Source organism: Taeniopygia guttata, chromosome 14, assembly GCF_048771995.1.
Source record: "Taeniopygia guttata chromosome 14, bTaeGut7.mat, whole genome shotgun sequence".
NCBI classification, from domain to species: Eukaryota; Metazoa; Chordata; class Aves; order Passeriformes; family Estrildidae; genus Taeniopygia; species Taeniopygia guttata.
This window is the reverse complement of record NC_133039.1, coordinates 2,702,187-2,723,470: the sequence shown is the minus strand read 5'-3', so window position 1 is coordinate 2,723,470 and position 21,284 is coordinate 2,702,187. Positions and strand designations below refer to the sequence as shown.

At 49.3% G+C, this 21,284-nt stretch overlaps 1 protein-coding gene across 2 annotated transcripts in view; it reads left to right on the top strand.

Moving 5' to 3' along the window:
- ADAP1 (ArfGAP with dual PH domains 1) overlaps positions 1–20,121 on the top strand; it is a 49,277-nt gene extending 29,156 nt beyond the window's left edge. Inside the window, exons 5-11 of one of the 2 annotated variants that reach the window (XM_030284387.4) lie at positions 12,574–12,686; positions 14,467–14,613; positions 16,424–16,507; positions 17,357–17,419; positions 17,793–17,864; positions 18,265–18,493; positions 18,841–20,121. In XM_030284387.4, coding sequence (XP_030140247.1) covers positions 12,574–12,686; positions 14,467–14,613; positions 16,424–16,507; positions 17,357–17,419; positions 17,793–17,864; positions 18,265–18,493; positions 18,841–18,869 — 737 coding nt within the window. In that variant the 3' untranslated portion in view covers positions 18,870–20,121. The remainder of the gene's footprint in view (positions 1–12,573; positions 12,687–14,466; positions 14,614–16,423; positions 16,508–17,356; positions 17,420–17,792; positions 17,865–18,264; positions 18,494–18,840) is intronic. The other variant, XM_012577912.5, reaches the window with a different exon arrangement.
- Positions 20,122–21,284: the final 1,163 nt, after the last annotated feature.

Here is a 21,284-nt window from a genome sequence, read left to right as displayed (position 1 = left end):
TCCCAGCCCAGCACCAAGGTCACTGGAGGCCGATGTGCTGTTGTCAGGAGTGGGTTAAAGCACGAGCATCCCTCCAGTGAACAACCTTGCCTGGCACAGGAACCTCCTTCTCCTGCTGCCGAGCCACAGAGCGGCTTCTGTTCTCCAGGCTGACATCAGCGGCCTGAGTCACACTGGGAGCCAGGCTCGGGGAGCTGCTCCCCCTCCCCACACCCTCTCCTGGAGCTGGAGCCCCTCTTGGGTGGGTCTGAGCCCCCCCGCTCACCCCTCACCTGTGCAGCCCCTGGCATGTGTCAGGGGTGATGTTGGCAGCCCCAGGAGCAGGGCATGACCCCGGTGGGGCTGTTTGAAGTCTGGCATCACTTGTGCTAGGGATTTTTGGTACAAAAAAGGGAGATTTTTGTTTTTGGTTTTTTTTCCCAAAAACCTTTTGTCTGATAGGGAGGAAGAGTTTAAGATGAAAGGCTCTGGAGAAATATTGAAATGGTTGAAGGAGGAAAGTTTACAGAGAAGTATGTTCAGCTGAAGCAGAGGGACCCCACTGCTGATGCTCAGTCTCCTTTTCATGTCTTCCCAGTATAACCCTTTATGCACTTAACATTACACAACTCTCTGTCAGGGCTTGCTCCAAGAAACTTTTCCCCATCCTCTCCTTGGAGCTTTGAGGGAAATGCAGTCATTGCTTTAAAACAAATGACTGCTTCTTCTTGGTGTGCCCTGGCACTGCTACCATGGGAGGTGGATGGGGGGAGATGCTTTGCAGGTCACTTCTGCTCTCTGCAGCCTCACCCAGAGCAAAGCAAACACTCACCCAGTGAGTGAACGAATATTGAACCAAATTGCCTTGGAGGGAAATGGATCCAATTGAAAAAATCCACTCAAACCAGCAGCAGAGGTAAACCCCAGCCAGAGAGGCAGCAGGAGCTGCAGGTCCTCAGTGGGTTTGGGGAGAGCTGCCCAGGGTGGGTCCCCACAACTTCACAATACAAACGGTGTAAACATCAAACAGGACTTTGCACATCAAAGGGCTATTTAACAAACTAAACTCAGCAGGATGATGCAAGGGGAGATGACAGGTTTGGTTTGTCTTCCCATTATTTTTTCCTGTGCAAGGGGAGCAGGGCTGTGGCAGGGAGCCGCACGTGGCATTGATCCCATGCCAGGATGCGCTGACATTTCCACAGGACTGGCATCATATGACCAGGAGCTGGAGAAGCCTTTCATGCCTTTCAGGAGCTGTTTGGAAGTGCTGATTCAGACTTGGTACAAACCCCTGGGAAGGAGTGCTGCCGTCTCCTGGGGCTCTGTGGGAATCAAGGGAAGATGCTGCACCACTTCCCAGCCTTGATAAGGAGACACCGCACAAAGTCGCCACCAGAAGGCAAAGGAGAGGGCTCCAAATGCAAAAGCTTGTCTTTTAGAGTTAAATTCGGTGCACTTTTCTTTTTTCTATCTTTCTGAGCTATGGCAAGAGGCCAGCGACTGCTGTTATGCTTTCCAGGAAATCCATGAACATTGCAGTGACAAAGTGATGGGGTGGTGATGGATCTTACAGATAGCTGCTGTGGGAAGTAAAACATCTAGCAAAGAGAAATGCTCTGATGTCTTCAACTCCCCTAAAGCAGAAAAGCATTTAGGCAGCCAAAAATTGCAGGTGAGAACCTGTGGGTCTGAACTTAGGGGCGGAGGAGCAGCTGGCCAAGCAAGGCATTGGCAGCCGGCCCTGGGAGGGGGGTAGGACCACTGCGAGCTAAAGCTGGATGCTCACAGCTAGTTTAGGATCCAGCTGTAATTTTAACAGCTGGTTCTGTCAAGCTGCCTTCAGCATAGCCCTGATCCAAGCCTCTATAATTAGCCAAGGAGCAGCAGCTCTCGTGCAAGAAGCAAGGCAGCAGTGAAGCTCGATGCAGGGGATGCAGAGCAGCCTGTGTGTGAGCCTTGCTGAAAGGGGTAAGGGCTGCCTCGTGACATTTTAAATAGCTGGGGATTGGTCTTTTTATTTTTGTTCAACATGTAACGGCTTTGTGTAGAATATTTAGTTAGGGATTTTCTTCCCCCCTCTCAAAAAAGCACATGTAAGAAGTGTTTAATTTTGTGTCATCCTTTAACAGAAGCATTTACATATATCAACTCAAATCAAAAGCATTGCATTTGTGGTCAGTTTGAGGTTGGTTGAATTTGCTGAACTAGTGCAGTTTCTCATGGGTGAGGTGGTCTGAGCCCCTCCAGCCTGTGGCAGCTGAATGTGCTACCTGTGTTCTGGGCTGTGCTCTGGATGCTCCCTGGGGATGCCCTGAGGAGTTCCCTGGACAGTCAGTCCAGCTGGTGGGGGTGGACTATAAGATCAATAAATGTGTGGAACACCCCAACTATAATTATCATGATTCACTCCTGTCCTTGAGCTTTCTCTATTTGAGGTCAACTAACTTGAATGAGTGTATTTTGATATTGCTCAGGCTTCCTGTTCCTGTAACCTTGAGTTTTTGCAGTCAGTTAATGGACCTATACCAACTGGAGACAGCTGAAGAGAAGTACAAGGCTTTGCTCTCCATGTCTTGGATGATAAATATTTAAGAAAAGAATAGGAGAACCATCCCTTTGTATTTTCTGTGCTTTATGAGGGTAGTTCATGGTGCTCCAGGTCTGGTATTTCATTTTGTACTGTGCACATTCACATTCCCTGAGTAATGACACTGGACCAAAAAGCTGGGGCATCTTTCTTCCACTAATGAGAAGGGAGTGCCTAGGAACAATAGGATAACAAAGAACATGGAAAAGGGTGTTTTCGTGGCAACTCATGGTAGCTTAATTCAATTTTTACTGAAGAAAGATCTGTTTTGCTTTGGAGACCTGTGGAGGGCTGGGCAGTTTCTGTCTCTCACCAGATAAAGAACATTCTCCAGGGTGAGGTCATGTCTTTTTCTGGAGTTTGCCAGAGATGCAGCTGAGTTAGATCAGCCTCAGCTCTGAACCAGAGCATTTGCTGATGCTTCTTTCTTGCCAACACCAGCCCACATCCACCTGCATTTTCCCCCTATAGTGAATTCACCGAGTTTTCACCTTGAAATCTCCAGTGCAGCAGTGGAGGAGCTGTCCACACCCCACTTCTGGGATGCTTACACTGAAATGGGACAGGGAGGTGCCTCCCAGCTGGCTAAATGGGACTGGTTTTTCAAATGCTGCTGCTGTTGAGGTGCAGACACAGCAGCCACCTGCAGTTTCATAAGCAGGGCAGCCCCTGAGGGACACAGGCATGGCAGTAACAAACAGCATATCCCCAAAATACCTAAAAGACAATGAGGCTGCTCAGCAGGGAGTGAATTTCAAGCTTTCGTGCATGGCAGAGGGTGGAAGAAAATTTTAACCTAGCTAAGTCAGTAGGAATTTTGGCTAATGATTTATTGGGTCAGAATTTAGCCTTGGTTTATATAATTCCAGGAGTTCGTTAAGTGGGATTGTGCTGCTCCAGGGAAGGGGAGGTGATAGTTCTAGAAAAACCAAGGTGTGCAAATGTCCTTGTGCAACCTGGAGGTTGTGGCTGTGCTGCCAAATGCTCCTTCCTTGATAGCACGGCTGCAAACAAATAAATCGTGTACCAGCTGATTTCTGGGACAGCTGGAACACCAGCAGCCAGGGCAGAAACGAGTCCTAAATTTAAAAATTCTCCTTTCCTGTATGAAGTTTTCACTGTAAATGTATTGAACACTCAATAAAAGACATTCAGGAGCCAATAGCAGCACTGCAGCAGATCTGCTCGAAGCCATTTGGATTTCTCTTCAAAGCAGAAAAAGAGGAGTGCCACGGGTGAGAATGGCTTTCCATGATTTGTGATTGCATGGAAGTGCTGCCTGAGTGGGGGAATGCTTTATCCCAGGATGCCCCAGAATAGAGAATCCTAAACTCATCTAAAGTCTGTAGTGAACTTCTCTGCTGACTCCTCTACAGCTCTGTTGGGGGTTTAAATTCATCTCAGCCTGCTTGGATTGATCTGTGTGAGCAGGTGCCTAGCTGAGGTTTTATTTATTGGTGTGGGGAAGAGAACCACCAAAAGCTCTTCAGGCTCAGAGGCTGTTTTAGCCTGATTCCCTAGGTGGGGTTTGAGGATGCCTGTGTAAAATCCAGACCTGCAGGTGGTTCCTGTGCTCGGGAGGTGTTTTGAGCAGCTGTAGGCTGGTGTGTGAGGAGGGTGTCGAGGTTTCTTGCCCTCTTTCAGTCTCACCTCGTTGCTCTCTGCAGGAGCCGTGGCATGTGGGGCTCCAGGTGGGTTCTCCCTCGCCTTGCAGAGGTGCAGGCAGGACCAGGTCTGTGTGGGCAGCCCTGGGCAGGGGTGGTGATGGTGTGGGATGGTGGCAGCGGCTGTGGAACATCCTCCTGTGCAGACTCTGTGCAGTAACTCACAGTGGCTGCAGCGAGGATTTTTTGGAATGTTTGTGTCTCGCCCAAGGAGGATCCTTGCCCTGTGGTTTGGGAGTGGTTTGGCTCTCAGAATTCAGCTCCTGCAGGATGTTATTCTGAGTTAGTACCGCGTGCCTGCCCTTAAACATTTTCTTGCCTGGCTTTCCAGCTAAATCAGGCTTTGAGTGCACTCACTGCTGGTAAATGGGGTGAACATCACACTGGGAACCTCCCACCTTTCATCTGCCTTTTTTTATGAAAGACTGGCTTCAAATGATCAAAACCTGAAGGTTATTTACCTGTAACAGGATTCTTTTCTCCAAGCAGCCAGCAGCTCCCAGGTGGGTGTTGCAGGGATGCCACTCGAAGAGGAAGCATTTGATTTCCAAGTAAAATTAGATTCCACATTCAATGCTCAGCAATGTAAGTGCAAGGCTTCCAGTAAAGACATTTTCTGTAGCAAGGGGTTGTAACATCTCCCAGCAGATACAGTCAAACTGTGCTTGCAGCAGCTAGCTATGGGCTTATCTTTAATATGTAAACACTTGCTCAATAATTAAGTTACCACGGAAGTTGTACTGTATCGATGGTCAATTATAAGATAAACTGATAAAAGGGAGGATGTGGCTGTCTTCTTTATTAAACCTGATATGCCTGCAGCAGTCAGGTGAAGACTTGGGAATTGTATAATTTGGTGTTTTCTCCTCATACTCGTTCCCACGCAGTGTTTTCAGAGGAGGTGAGTGCTCACTGGGAGATCAGTATCACTCTGCCAAAAGGAGTTTTTTCTCTGATTAGTGTCCTTTGCACCGCCTTACCCTGCAGTCGCTTGCCCAGTGGCTGTCACCCCCTGCTGCCCTGATTTCCCATTTTTTATGGCACTGGTGGCTTCCCAAGCTCTGCAGAGCCACCTGTGTGTCCTGTTCCTGCTGCACTCGGTGGGCACAAGGGGCAAGGTGATCCCACCCGAGACTGTGCTAATGTCATTGTCACCTGAGAGCTGCTCCGCGGGGAATCCTAACGTGTGATTAAAGAAACCAGTTAAAAACAGCTTAGGAAGCTGGATTAGGTACATGATCTCTTATTATGGCTCCTTTTAGCTGACAACCCGGTGAAAGAAGGGGGGTCTGGATTACATGGAGAAACATCAGACTTGACAGGAGTGTTTTCTGACTGTTCGGCTTAGTGGTGTCATGTACAATTTTAATCAGATTTAAATAGTGGCAAACATCACAGGCTTAATGGATTTCAGCTTTATTATTGGGGCTTTGCTTAGAAGCAGTTTGGATTTTCAGCTGTGAGCCACCAGTGCAAGTGTACTCATGATTAAGTGGGACTGGAAACCCGGGGATGCACCTTGCATTTGAATGCCACATGCCTGTGTGGGGGACAGACCTCATCTTCTTTCTGTCAGCTTCAGATCTAGTTGTGTGGTTGAGCAGCTCAGCCCCCTGATCCTTCCACAGAAATGGTGCATTTGGCTCCATTTTCCTACTGATCCCAGCAGCTGGGGAGCACCTTCTTCCATTGCGAAATTAAGATGAAGCAAGATGACAATATCTTTTTGTAGTGATCTGGAAAATTGGTTTTCCATTCTTGGCTTCAGCCTTGAAGTTGTTCCTCACATGACCGAAAATTATCTCTGTCCTCTGCTTTAGGTGTCGTGGGTTGTTCTTGACCTTCCCATGGTGAGGCTTTGTCTGGTCTCTGCTGTGCCAGTCTGGGGTGATTTGTCAAAGGAAAAAGTCCCTGAGGACACTGACACCTGCATTTCTACAGAGATGTGGTCCTGCCTCCAAACTGAGTCTTTTGTGGTGTTTTGGTTTGTTGGGTTTTTTTTTGTTTGTTTGTTTTTTGGTTTTTTGTTTTTACATTGTGAGAGAAGATGCTGTGGAGGAAATTAATATGGAAGGTAGTTTTGTAAAACAGTGTTGACTTTGCTCAAAGGACTGGATCTGACTATCAGGCAAATTACCATTTCAGGACCTGTTGGTCATTGAGGTCTGGTCAACTGCTTGGTGCCCCGGGCCCTGCATGAGCAGAAAAATTAGGAGAAAGGGAACATCAGTCATTGCAAGTTCCCCTTTTATCAGTAAAGAGAAGTGTGTGTTCCTGGTCCCTTGTGTTTTCTGTGCCACTTCACACCACCGACCTGAGGTTTCATCTGCTTCCAGCTCTGAGCTGAGCATTAGTGAAGAGGTTTTCCTTTAGAAGACCAAGGAGATGTCTGTACAACGCTATCTGAATCATCCACTAAATCCTGGCTTTCTGTCTGCTCTAGCCATTCAAGCACTAATTGCCTTTGATTAAGTCAATCGTTTGCAGAGTGAGTGGGTTAATTGGGTATTGTGGAAGCAATCAATCTCATCAGCTGCTTGCATCCATAGCTGAAGTGACAATGCAGTGGGACAATAATTGTTTTATGAGCTCCTGGAAGGCAGCAGAGGCAGACTGGATGACAACATGAAGCCCTTCTCTGCAAAATGGCCTTTAGGAAAGGTAATTTGGATGCTAAGTGCTCGTTAGGAGAGGGCTGATTAATTAGGAGCTGGGAAATGTGCCTCTAAAACGCGTGTGCCCAAGAAAATGGTCTGGGTGTCAGAGTGCTGCACTTGGGAGTTCTTGGGCTCTTAGGCCTGGCTGGATGAGGTGTGAAGAGGATGTGGTGTCCTAAATGGGGAGAAAAAGTTGTCTTAGGGAGGTGAAGGGAGATGATTCCCCTCCTGCCCTGTGCAGGGGATCTGGACGCGCCAGCACCCACCCTGCACCAAGCACTGACCTCGCAGAGTCCTGGGGGCTGAGCAGCACTGACACTGCCTCCTTTGCTGCTTGCTGAGGCTGGAAATCCCAAAGAACTGAACTCTGCAGGGGCAGGAGCAGCTCCTGGTGGCTCCTGACCTGGTCAGTGCAGGAGGGCTCCAGGGGAAGGATTTCCATCTCAGCATCGGGTCCCTCCTGCCGGGGGGATGCTGAGACATCTCCAGCCCGGCTGTGTCTGCACCGCTCAGTGTGGGACCAGCAGGAGATGGATTATCCAGAGATGGCTGCAGAATTATTGCAGGGAACTTCTGAGCTCCTCAGCACAGCTGCAAACAGGCAAAAAGATCAATCCAAAAAAGCAGTCTGCTGGTGCTGTGCAGGGGAGCAGGGTGCAAGCTCTGAGGTGTTTGAGGACCTGGACCCTGCTTGCCTCTGGGGGATCTGGGCAAACTTTTTTGCCATTCCATGAGCAAACTTAATATTCCTTGGTTTATGACTTTTATTGGAATGCAAATTCTTGAAGTATGTAAGTTGAACTCATTGAAATGTCTTGCTTTGATGGTGGTTGAGTGCTGCAGGAAGAAATGTTACAACATAGAGCAGTCAAACCAAACCATTTACACTGACATAGCTAAACAAAAGGTGCACAGTTGTTTTTGCAACCCTATTCAAAGTCCAGTCTATAAGGAAAATATAAAATATGCCACCTTCTCCATCCAACCCTCTCGCTGTGGGCAGTGGGATTTATTTCAGAGGAATGTCCTTCAGAATCTTTCTTTAAAAAGGAGGTTGTGACAAGGGGTCAGAGGTGATGTGTGGTGTCAGGGATTCCACACTGAACTGCTCCAGATAATTCGACAGTTCCTTAACCTCTCAGAAAAGGTGGGCACACCATGCCCAGTGAGGGCCCGTCCCCTGTCCTGCCCTAATTAACACCTCACCGTGCTAATGGAGCAGAGTGCTCAGCTTTGACACTCAGAGCAGTGGCAATGTACAGCCTGCAATTTTAGCAGCAGAGTGAGGGAGTTGGATTTGAATCTTCTCCAAAGCTCTGAATCGGGGTCAAGGCACTTTAACTGCTGAGAGGAAGGAAAAGTGGCTTCTGTAGGCAGAGGTGCCCTGTCTGAACTCCAGGGAAACGTGATTCTCTTGGATTCATGCACAAGTACATTGTTTTCTCTTATTCAGCCCCCCATGCTTTGTCTTGCAGTGAGAGAAGAAGGCAACAAACCACACAGTGGTGCATTTGTGTGGTGTTGGATACACTCAGGTTGCTTCTAAAAGCCTGGGACCAGACCTGGTTTTACCACAGCCCTAAAAACGTCATGCAAACAAGCAGTTCTGTTACCTCTTTCCAGGTAAAACTGTGAAACAAAGAGCCAAAGAAACCGAAGATCAGACATGGTTTTAATTCCCAGTTTTTAAATGCCACGCTTAGGATGGCAGAAAGAAAAGTCCATGCACGTTGGTTTATGCAAGCCAGTGGCTCTGATTGTCCTCCTTTAAAGATTTTTCTTCTACGAGAACAAGGGGTAAAACAAAAAAAGTAATTTTGGGTACTTCCTGTAATCCACATTCTCGGAGACCAAACCCCCCCATCATTAACTAAGCTCTGTAACAGCTTTCTGAGGTGGGGAAGTAGCAATATCCCTCTTCTTTAAACTGGGGAACTTGTACCAAATGCTGGTAGAAGTCAGATGGAACGATGGTGGCTACAAGAAATGTTCTTTATATCAAATCCTCTCCCTTGCTTCCTCTCTGGCTCTCAGGCAGGGGAAGGCTGGCTGTGCTGGAGCACCCAGTGGGTGCTGCCAGTTCTATGTGCCTGAAGGAGCTGCAGCCACCAGCCCACCTGAGATGGCACAAGGCCATGCTCCATCTTCTTTTCAGCCAACCCACCTGGTGACCCTGTTTTCCTTGCCCCAGAGTTTTAGCTGTTGGGATGAAATGGGCGTGGAAGGGGCAGTTCCTCATTTTACCTTGGAAGCCACATAACAGGTCAGAAATACCCATCTGGGCTGTGTGGTTGTATCCTGTGCCATTTGCTGGCTGACACTACTGCTTGCTGGGGCTTTTGCAGGTGTCACAGGTTTGTGCCTGCAAAAGCAAAAGTGATGCATTCTGCTCCTTGGCAGGTGGCAGAAGTGATGCAGGAAACGTGGCAGCGGCAATGTTAGCAGTGTCAGTGGGGTTTTTTTGTCAGTCTTGCCCAGGCAGTGCTTTCTGCACTCCTGGTTAGGTACTGGTGATCCATGGGATGATGGCAGGTCGTTGCATCCCTCGTTCTGTGCCTCAGGAGAGGAGCAAACGTGTTGGTGACACGATGCTGTGTCACACAAGCAGTCCGAAGGTGCTGTAGGGCTTGTTCAGCTTCCATCTGAGCAGAACAGCCATCACAGAATGGTTTGGGTTGGGAGGGACCGTAAAGATCATCCCATTTCACCCTGCCATGGCAGGGACACCTTCCACTGTCCCAGGTTGTTCCAAGCCCTGTCCAGCCTGGCTGTAGACCCTTCCAGGGAAGCAGCCACAGCTCCTGTGCTCACCCTGTGCCAGGGCCTCGCCACCCCTGAGGATCTGAATGTGACCAGGTGCCTCTAAATACAAACTGTTGCTAAGACATGAGACAAGGAAGATGGGGTTTATCTTCTGTCTCCAACGCCCTCCAGTGTGAGGTCTGTTCCCTGTTCTGCCTCCTGCAGTTCTGTTCCTCAGCACCTTCTCTGGCTGTTTTCACAACCCTTTGGGTCAGGGCTTGGAGGACACAACTTGCTGACACAGAGCTTGCCTGGGGAACCTGTGTGGGTTCATGTTGGGTTCAAGGGCTGTTCGTGGTGGTTTGCACTGATGGGTGTTGACAGGGGTTCAGGTTTGGGCAGAGCAGAGGAGCAGCTCCTGAGGATGCAGCCCTGAAGGGAAGAAAAAAGAAAAAGAAAATAAGCAAGCAAAAATCTGTACAAAGTACACTGAAATCAGCAGCTGGCTTTGTCTCTTCTGCTGAAGTGATTGGCCTGGGAAGAACCAACATGTGAGCCACAGAATGGGATTACACTTGGTTTTGTTGGATTTTTGTAATTCTTCCTTGAAGTGAATTTGGATCCTGTGTTTTGACACAACAAGTTGGAAAGAGAACATCAAAATGATGAAGTGTCCAATGTAAGAGGGCAGGGAAGACTGGGTTTCCAGGCTGACAAGGCTCACAGCCTTGTCCTGGGCAGCTCAGCAAACCTCTCTGGGCTTCCCTCTCTTCATATAGAGCCATGATGGTGCCCATCTGCCAGGGTTAGCAATGATTTGAGATCATCTTTGGGGAGATGCAGAGTAATTTTATTCTCCGTCCCTTGAATGCTAAAAAATCAGTGTTGTGGAGGGGAGCAAGTGCAGCCAGGAATAACTGCAGCATCCTTCACCAATCCTGTGTTTGGAATGGATGAATGAATGGATGAGACCCACAGGCAGGAGCTGCTCCAAGGTGGGCCAACACGAGCTGAGCTCTGTGTGCTCTGCTGAGCCACACAAAGCCAGGTGGGGATTCCTGAAGGAAAAGATGGGCTTTCCTCCTGCATCTCCCCATGTTTGTATTGGGAGATATCACTGTCCTGTTGTTTGATGTCCTCTCCTCCATGCCAGCTCTGTCCAGCCCCCTGTGAGACATCGGAGTTCCTCAAGTGCCAGGCACAGAGGGGCTCTGAAACCTCCCTGCTCCTCAGTGGAATGAACAGCAATAGCTTTTGAAGTGCTCTCCTGCTGCTTGGCATTGAAACCCAGCCCCTTTCAGGAGCAGAAGCCACTTGTCCTTGGTTCCCAAACCTCACAGGCTGAGGAAAAGCTGCTCCACGTGCTGCCATTCAGGGAGCAGTGCCATCAGAGCCCTGGCAGCACCTCTGCCTCACCTGAGGCAAACCTGCCACCTTAGAGCTGGACACAGAACCTCCTGCCTGTCTGTCCTGTCTCCTGCACAGAGACATCGTTCCTGAGCAGCTCCCTGGTGTCCAGCCTGCCACAGGGCACTGGGGGGTTTGTGCTGGGGCCTGGCAGGAGCACCTGCCCTGCCTCAAGCAGAGCTGTGGCTCCCCAGCAGTTCTGCCCTGCTGGCACAGCAGCCTGGGCTCTTCCTGCCCTGCACTGGGGTGCAGCTGCCCTTGGCTGGGCTCTGGCTGCTTCCTTGGCTGCTTCCCCTCGCTCAGACTTGGGGTAATCCTGCCTGCTGTGTGTTCTTCTCTTTCTGGCACTGCCAGTGCCCTCCAAAGGGGCTTTGTGCTGGGAAGGGACGGTTCCTGGCCAGCCCATAGTGGGGTAGGGGTGAATTGAGCTGAGTGAGCTGGGTCTGCTCCTGCCTTTGGGGAAGATTCTCCCAAGCTGGATGGGTGGACCAGAGACAATAATTAGCCCTGTCATCCCCAGGTGTCTGCAGTGTTTGTCCCTGGATACTGGACTGGTGCACACGGGCAATGATGCTCCAATGATGCACTGCAGGGGTGGAGAGAGCTCTGAGGGGAAGGGATTAGGGGGGCAGGGGTGTCACCCCCCAGTGCTGGCTGTGGCTGTAGGGGTAACGAGGGTTTGGGACCATCCCCTCTGCATCTCTGGGTGGTGACAGGGTGGATTTGTGGGAATGCAGGCAGCAGGGGCTGCTGGGCCTCACAGGGACAGAGGTGTCAGCGTTCAGGAGCACACAGAATCACAGGATATGATTATGTGCAGGTGCTTTTATTGAAGAGCTCTGGAAATCAGGGGTACATACCCAAATCTGACTCCCACACAGCTTTTGAGCTGAACATATTTTATATTCGATTGTTATATAGCTTACATATTAATTATTAAACGTACATTGTTCTATTGTATACATTGACCTTATTCAAGCATGAACCTCTCATGATCTCTCTCAAGCCCCTGACCACAATTTCTCTTGATTATTCTTATGCTCAAATAGTAATTATATTTAATTACTAAACAGTCATCACATCTAACAGTTGTATCTTTTATCATACACTGGTTACACAGGTGCAGTTCTAGCAAGTACAAGGCCTATACTTTCCCAGGGTATTTTCCCAGGGCCTACAAGCCTTTCTTTCAAACTCCCAAATCCCCATGATTTAAAAACCCTTTTACTGTCAGAGGGGCACGCTCTGCCTGTGCTGTGACAGGGCTGAGCTGTGACAGTGCACAGGGGCCCTGCAGGCAGCCCCTCCTTGGGTGTCAGAGTGGAGATGTCTGAAGCACAAACTGCTGGCAGGGAATGAGAGCAGAGTGAGAAGGGCAGGTCTGAAGGAGAATGCCTGCTCCCTTCATGTCCTCAGCAGAACAGCCACACACCTGGTTTGCTTAGTTCTGAAGCCTTAGTTCTTTTCTTTATCCCAGCTCTCTTTTAAGTGCAGCACTTTGTCCCTGGTTCTCAGCCATTCCTTTCTGCTGCAGGGTACCGAGAAGGATTTCTGTGGAAGAGAGGACGCGACAATGGGCAATTCTTAAGCCGAAAATTTGTGTTATCAGAGAGGGAAGGTGCTCTGAAGTACTTCAACAAAAACGATGTGAGTACCTAGGGTTGCTGTGTGCACATTGCAGCTGTGAGAGCATCCTGGAACATGTAATTCCCAGGGCACCAGTTTATTTCTACAGTTTCCAAAGTCACTGAGTCCCCAGTTGCTCCAGGACAAGAGCACCAGGCTCAGCTCACCTTCCCTTTAGTGGGGCTTGCTCTTGCTCCTCCAGCACACTCATGGAGAGGTGCCCCACGGGCCTGTTCACATTCCTGCTCTGTTGCCCTTTAAAGTCCATAGGGCTTTTCTCAAACCACCAGCAAAGGAGTTTTTCTCAGCTGTGGCTCTGCATCATCCAACTAACGTGGGTTTCATATGGATGACTACCTTGTGATGAAGGTGTCACCACCTTGCAGAGGTCACTGGGGTCTGAATCCTCCTTTTCATGGCATGGCTTGCAATCCAGAGGGAAAACTCCCTGGTGTTCTGTTCCAGTGTCCAGCAGTGTGCAAGTATTTGCCTTCTTCCCCAGAGCATGTTTCATTATTGTGGGAAATGGAGCTATTACCATGAAAATTGCATTTGTGATGAGTGGATGGACACTCCACTGTTCAGCACTGTGTACTGGAGAATCCCAAGGTGTTTTTTCTGACCTTTGAGTCTCCCCTGACCATCACAGCTGAGAGCAGCCCAGGCTGAGCCAGCAGCCAGCTTTCCCAAGCAGGTGGTGCAGTTATGGTGTCGTGATGATCCAGAGGGTGGGAGCATCCAACCTCACTTCTCCATGGCTTTGACAGCACCATCTTCCCCTTCAGCTTGCTTTGCTATGGTCCAGTTGCATCTCGTGGAGAAGAGAGAGCCAGTCCTTGCTGAGGGAGAAGTGAAAGTCCCAGCGGTTCCATTCAGTCACTCTTGGCTGCTCTGATGGTTCAAAGCTGCTTTGCCTCATTGTTGACACAGCTGTGGTGGGAATGGTGCTGTCTAGACATCCTCTCCGCTGGGATTTCCCCACCATGGGCACCCTCCAGTGCTGTGTGTCCTCAGAAAGTCCCCAAGTTCCCGGAGCAGCACTGACACCTCTGCACGGTGCTGGGACCATGGCACCACCCCACCCTTCTGCTGGCCCCTGGCCCTGCTCTGAAACTGCTGTCACCAAGGGGCTCATCTGTATTTGTTGGGATGGTTTCACTTGTGTTTCACTTCTCAGTGCAGTCCTGGAGGGGTGGCCAACTTCTAGAGACACTTTGTAGGAACGTGAACAGAGCTATGGGGCTGCCACTGAGGGTGCAGGTGGGGCTGGGGGGGCCTGACCCAGGCTCCTTCTTGGGCTAACCCACCCTGGAGGTGGCTGTAAGGATTATAGTTGTCCCTCTGAAGAGAAAGTTCCCAGTTCAGACTGCAAGGGAGGAGCAGAGTCAGCAGCCAGTGGCTCACCTGAGAGGGTGGGACAGATGGGGACATGAACGTGGTGCTTCCCAGCCGAGCACCCGGTCTGCTGTTGGCAAAGGGGATAATCCTCCATCCTTTGGGACAAGGATGAACTATCTGTGGGTGCACAAAGCATCCTGGCCTGTTAGTTAGCAGTCTGTCTCTCTTTGTATCCCTGCTGAATTTTGCAGGAGGACAGAGCATGTTTCCAGGCTGGCAGGAAGGGCTCATTGACACCCGAGCAGAGTCTCAGATATCTCATCACCAGCTGGTTTTGTGGGCTGGAATTCAGGTGCTTTTAGCTAATGGAGGCCTCAAATAGGCCTTTTTTCTGACCAAGTGAACTGTTTGTTGGTTTGAAAGCCACTTCTCAGGTGTTTGCTCACTCAGCTGTGCTTTCCAGGCAAAAGAACCCAAAGCAATTATGAAGATCGAACACCTAAATGCGACTTTCCAGCCTGCAAAAATCGGGAACCCACATGGACTGCAGATCACTTACTTGAAGGACAATAGCACAAGGAACATCTTTGTCTATCACGAAGATGGCAAGGTGAGGCCCTGGAGGTAATGAGAAGGTTTGGGTTGGAAAGGACATTAAAGCTCATCTCATTCCACCCCTGACTTGAGGAGGGACACTCTCCCCTATCCCAGGGTGCTCCAAGCCCTGCCCATCCTGGCCTTGCACACTTCCAGGGATGGGGCAGCCACAGCTGCTCTGGGCAACCTGTGCCAGGGCCTCACCACTCTTACAGAGGAGAATTTGGTCAAACCTCATTTGTGTCAATGGATTATCAATATTCCAGAAAGCAATTTACTGCTGGAAGTCAGTGAGGGTTTCAGCTTCTGCTTTTGTGCAGGGTGTAACCCTACCTCACATTGGGATCACAGAGAAGACCCACAGGTAAATAAATAAATAAATATGTATATAACCACCCAATTGGTGGCTGTAGAAGATATCAAAATTTTAACATCACAGCTTATTGTTCATTAGCTCCAGCCTGGTTTGGTCATCATTAATTTCAGGAGTGAATTCTTCTCGCTGATCCTCTTTGTGATGCTATCTGGGGTGTCTTTAGCTGCTTAGGGTAGGAAAGCAAATGATAAGTGAGTAAAACCTCAGAAAGTAGGTCAGAGTTTTCCAAAACATTGTCTGTCTGTCCTATTATGTTTTGGGATTCTTTTAATTTCAACTTGAAGTAGCTTAACAAACCAAAGCAAAGATTTTTAAATTTTGGAAATGGCTATTTGCCACATTAGACCATTTTTGAGATACCCCCAATTCAGCTTCTTACAATTGAGATTTCAAAATTTCATGTGAGCCTTTCCTCCTTACCCAGACCTTTTCTAAAGCATAAAAAAGTTTAACTCTTAGAGAAGACCAACTTCTCCTTTGATATGGTCTTTCCTACACTACAGCGACCTCACCTGAAAGGGTTTGACAGTGTTTATTTTAGGATTAAGTCTGGCTCATTGAACATGTCCCTGATCTGGTGTGTGAAGCTTCACATGCATTAATGACAGCAAGATAGCTCAGATCCCTCTCGCTGTGCTCAGCATCCCGGGCAGGGCAGCTCCTAATCTCCTTCCAACATGCCTTTGCTGCTCCCACATCTCAGACCACAAGGCAGTGCTCGAGTGCTCCCTGTGTGGAACACTCAAAATTAATGTGGCATTTCTCAGCAAAACCTTCAGAGACATGCTGCACAAGTCTTACCAGAGATAAATGAATACATGAGTTTAAAAAGAAAGAAATTATAAAACAGTTATTTTGTAGGAGGAAAAAATTTGAGAGAGATTTTTTCCAAGGAAAGGGAGAAGTGCCAGAGCTTCTTGGACTTCAGTGTCACTGTGGCTGTCCCTAAAGGACTCAGACACAGCTGATAGATTGGGATGCAAAGACAAAGAGATGTTAAGCTGCTCTTTTAGCAAAACATTAAAGTATTTTGCTGGAATTCGGGTGGGATGCAGGTGCTGCTCAGGTATCCTGCTGAGGGGCTGGGGGACAGGGGTGGGTGGGCAGGCTGCACCAGCCCAGCCCTGCTTATAGGGTCAGCTCAATATTTCAAATGCTCTTTTGGGGCTGGTTTTGCCAGTTCAGAGATGTTTAAATCCTCCCCTCTGCAGAAAGCCCCTCGGTGCTGAGTGAAGCTGCAGAGCTCTGTACATGTCTGGCAGCCTGGAGCAGCAGCTGAATGTTCCACATCCTTCACCTTTTTGCTGCATTCTGTGTTTTTGAGGATTGCTGCTACATTGTGCTCTGTCACTGGGGCCAGAGTGATGGGAGAGATGAAACACAGCAGGATCAGGTTATTTTATGTGCAGGCTGCACTCCTCACTCTGCTTTTCTTCCTCATTACTAGGAAATAGTGGATTGGTTCAATGCCATCCGGGCAGCACGTTTCCATTACTTACAAGTGGCATTCCCTGGAGCCAGTGATTCTGATGTGAGTGTTCCTGCAGCACTGCTTGGATGGGGTTTTTTTTTCCCCTTCTTGCTCATTTTTAGCATCCTGCTAACAAGCTGGAAGGCTTGGGGAGTGCTCCATCCTTCGGAGTGTTCTGCAATTACTGGGCTGGAATGGTTGTGGTGGGATGCTGAGCCCCTGCACACACGGGGGCTGTGGGAGCAACGCCAGCTCTGCCCCGCCTGCAGGAGCCCTGAGCATCTCAAAGGCTGTTGCTGTAATAACAAAAGCCAAAACAAAGGCTGGGAGGCAGGAAAGGTGAGGGCAGGAGGATGTCAGTGCCCTGCCTGAGTTCTCCTCTGCAGGTCAGTGCAGCCTGGCTTATGAATGCCTGTGTTTTCCGGGGGCTGGAGCTGCTAATTGTGTTACCCTGGGCTAATGCAATTCCAGAGGCTGCTCTGACGTGCTGCAGCCAGGGCTGTGTGCTGCTCTTGGGGTGTAACATCACTGTGGTGCTGCTTGTTGATTACTCCCTGCTACCTCCTTGGCTGTAGATTTTGAAATCTGATTGCATTTCCTGCCTTCTACCAATTCCCTGGGAGGAGTGCAGTCGTGGTTCTGCAGGGTGGCTCTGTCCCTGCTGCCCTGCGCCCTGAGAGGAGAGTGGGAGACTCTCCTGGAGGCTGCTGGCTGTGCTGAGCAGCTGCTCCAAGGTGTTTCGTGCTGTAGCCTCCTCTCCTGAGCGCTGTGGAGGAGCAGGACTGGAGCTCTCGGGCAGAGCTGTGGGGTGGGCTCAGGGCTGGGCCAGCTCAGTGGGGCTTTTCCTTCAGTGACCCCCGGGCCCCTCCATCTCACACTGCTCTTTTCTGTCCTCTTTGGTTGCTCCAGCTGGTGCCAAAGCTTTCTAGAAACTACCTGAAGGAAGGATACATGGAGAAAACAGGGCCAAAGGTAGGACCTGAAGCATTTTTCAGTCCCTCCAAACACCAGTCTTGCTCTGTATGGCCCCAAGAAGGGGTTGCTGGTGGGACAAACCAACCCTTGCCAGAGAGACAAAGCCATAACTCTGTGAATGTGTTTAATGCACTTTCCTCATCTGGGAGCAAACATTAAAAAATCCAACTCTGCATCTCAAACCAAATGCCCCTTCCTGGTACAGCTGGCGCAGACCCTGGCTGTGTGGCCCTGATGGCCCAGAAGCCATCTGCTCCCAGCTCCCCCAGCCCTTCAGGCTGCTCCAGGTGCTTTGAGACTCCTGGGCCATGTGTGGTTCAAGAGAAGCTGTGCTGTTGCAGTGTGTCATCTGCATTTTCTGACTCCTCAGCAAACAGAGGGATTCAAGAAGCGATGGTTCACCATGGACGACCGACGGCTCATGTATTTCAAAGATCCCCTGGTAAGATGAAGGTGCCTGGGCTGCCTGTTGGGAATTACCTGCACTACTACTACTACTACTACTGCTAAGAGTAATAGCAGGAATAATTACAATAGTGATCTGCAGCAAAATGCAGGCTGGTGGGAGAGCCAAGAGGGCACAACACTGTCACTGCTTGGTGGCTCTGCCTGGTGTGCAGTAACCCTATAAATATCAAAACCGCTTTAAAAGCAGATATTCTGCATCTGGATCTTGGCTCCCTGGTGTTGGTGCTGCATTGTGGTGAGGAGCAGGGCTCTGGGTGGTGCTGTTGGGGTTTGGCTGATGGGCTTGTGGCTGCTGCAGGACGAGCTGTCCTGGCTGCCCGGGAGGCAGAGCTCCCTTCACCTCACCCCTGCCTGACTGCTCTGCTGTCTCCTAGGATGCCTTTGCTAGAGGGGAGGTTTTTATTGGGAGCAAGGAAAACAGCTACAAGGTGCTGGAAGGGCTCCCACCATCCACGCAGGGGAACCACTGGCAGCACGGCATCACCATCGTCACCCCGGATCGGAAATTCCTCTTCGCCTGCGAGACGGAGGACGACCAGCTGGAGTGGATCACCACCTTTCAGAAAGTCATAAGCAGGCCAATGCTGCCTCAGGAATACGCAGGTGTGTTCCCTGGGCAGGGCTGGATGTCAGCCCTGGCCCCAGCGTGCCCTGGGCTGGAGGGGACTGGGGATCGGGCCATCGTTCCCTCTTGTTCTGTGTGAGGCTCTTCACTGGCCAGGGGGATGTAGAGGGTGTTTGAGCAGAGAGGGAGGAGGAGGAGGATTATCCTTCCCTCTTCACTGCCTCTGCTGTGATGTCCGTGCTGCTGTATGGTTATGGGGGCAACTGAAGCCAAGGAGCATCAGTAAGGACCACTGTCAGGGTGGGCTTGTGCCAGGCTGTCACCACCTGCCAGTGGTTTTAACCTGCCTTGTTTTAACTTTATCTTCTCTGTTTTTTCCTTTCAGTGGAAGCCCATTTCAAACATAAACCTTAGCTGGGACTGGCTGGGCAGACCTGAGGAGTGAGCTTCTGTTTACAACACAACGTGGTTTTATTTGAAATGTTAAAAATAATTCATAATAACAGTAATAATAATAACAATAATAATACTTCCCTCTCCCCTCATCATTCACCTGATCATGTCGGAAGGGCGGCAGTGGAACATCGGAGAAGATCCTGATCCAACTTGAAATTCAGCTCTGTGGCTGCTCTGTGGGATGGGACAGGTGGTCCTGCACCCCATCACCCCACACCCGTGGAAGGGGCACCCAGCTTCTCCAGGATGGCAGAGACTGTTGGTGGCACATCCCGGGGGCAGTTGGGACTTTTCCCCATGCTCAGGTCCCTGGCTGCTGGAGCTGAGCATCCCCACACTTCCAGATGGCTGCCAGCCCTTTCCAGGGGGGCTGCAAGTCCCCAAGGGGTGCCATCCCTGTGGGATGGGAAACAGCCTGCAAGGACGAAATGGTGCTGTGCAAAACAGCAGAGCCTGCCGTGGTGCCGGGGTAAAGGATAAGTAAATTATCCCCTGGGGTCTGGGGAGGATGCTGTACCTGCAGAGGGTCACGCAGGATTTAGAAACAGAGGAAATGGGCATCATCAGCCTCATTAAGCTAACGAAGGGCAGGGAGGAGGGGGCTGCAAGGGAGATGCCAACACGTGGGGTGATGCTGGGAGAGCAGAGCTTTGGGGGCCAGGCCTGTGTTCAGCTCCCTGGGTCATCCCTGTTCCATGGTCTGGGGGCTTTGCCCCAGCTGGGGAGCCTGGTGTGGAGCTGGGGGTTGAGCTTTATCTGCAGTTTTGCTGATGGGCACCATCAAAGCCTCACTCCCAGCAGGCACATCCCTTCTCCAGACTTGGTGGTTGCACTTTTTCCCCCCAATAATTCAATTTTTTTTGGTTGATTTTTCTTCTCCTGCCCAAAAAAAAAAAAAAAAGAAAAAAGAAAAAAAAAAAGAAAAAAAAAAGCTGCTTGAAGTGACGTTTCAGCGCCGTGTTGAGCACTGTAATTCCTGCAGTTAGGGCGGGCGGGCTGGGACCTGCACACCAGGTGCTGGATTTTTACCCAAAAAGGAGATTTCCAGCGTGCCCTGAGGGCCCAGCCCCAGCCACGGACCTGTCCGACGCGTTTCTTAGGTTGGTTGTGTAGCTGAGAGCATCTCATCGGCTGTGTGCATTCGTTCTGTCACTGGTAAGACAACTGTGGTACTAAATGTCATTCAAACCAATAAATTATTATTATGTCAGAGCCGTGGCTGTGTGGTGCTGGGGCAGGGGAGGGAGGTGGGGTTAAAAAGCAGCAAATGGAAACAAGGAGCTGCTGCTGCTGGCACAGCCCCAGGGGTGTGGGACACCTCCAAACCATCTGCCCTACCCTGGCACACAGTGTGTATTATTTTATCTATTATTTGTGTATATGTGTGTGTTACAGTGCATATTGTGCGTATTTTCTCTGTAATACTTCTTTATGTGTGCACACACATACACAAAGGATAGCTGGTTCTTGGGAATAGAGAAATAAGCTTTATGAAGGGGTTGTTGGCTACTCAAGACAACTATAAATGCATAGTGGATAGAGTGTAATATATAAAATGTGTGTATGTATGAGGTGTTCATATGCACACATTCATGTACAGATGTAGCACTCAGAAATATTCAATTTACAAATACATAAGCGAAATGTATTTCACACACCTGTATATGTATAGACATTTTTATACTTTGTTTTCTAAAATATGTGATTTTATATGATATACACATGTACATGCTTTATATAATTTATAAATATAATTTATGGTGTATATATTGCATATAAACACACATATCTGCATGCACATGTGTATGCATAACTATAATTATATATTTAACTTATATTTAAAGTATTTATAAGTGTATGTTACCCACACACTGTCATTCACACTTACTTACCCACCCAGGCACAGCAGAAGCAGGGAGAGGACAGACTGGGCTCCTTGTTTGGGTTTATAGGTAGCTATAAAAATTGTTTTGTGTGCATATATAATTAAGAATAATATTATATGTAATACAAGTATATAATTATTATCTATACAAAAGGCTGTTTATGTGTGTGTGTGTATACACATCCTAGGTATATATTTTATACACACATATATGTTCTTTATATACTGTTGAAATGATTGAATATACATGTTGTATATCCACCTGTAGGTGCCCCAGCCCTGGAGCACTGCCCTCCTGTCAGGGCTGGGGTTTTGGGCTCAGGGCACATGCAGAGCTCACAGTGGGGGCTGCAGACAGAGCTGAGGGAAAAACCTCACACTGGGTCATACACACAGGACACAGCAGGGGACATGTGCTGGATGCCTGTGGACACCTCATGCTGCCTGAGAGGCACATTCCTGGCAGCCAAAAGCAATGAAATGCTGTG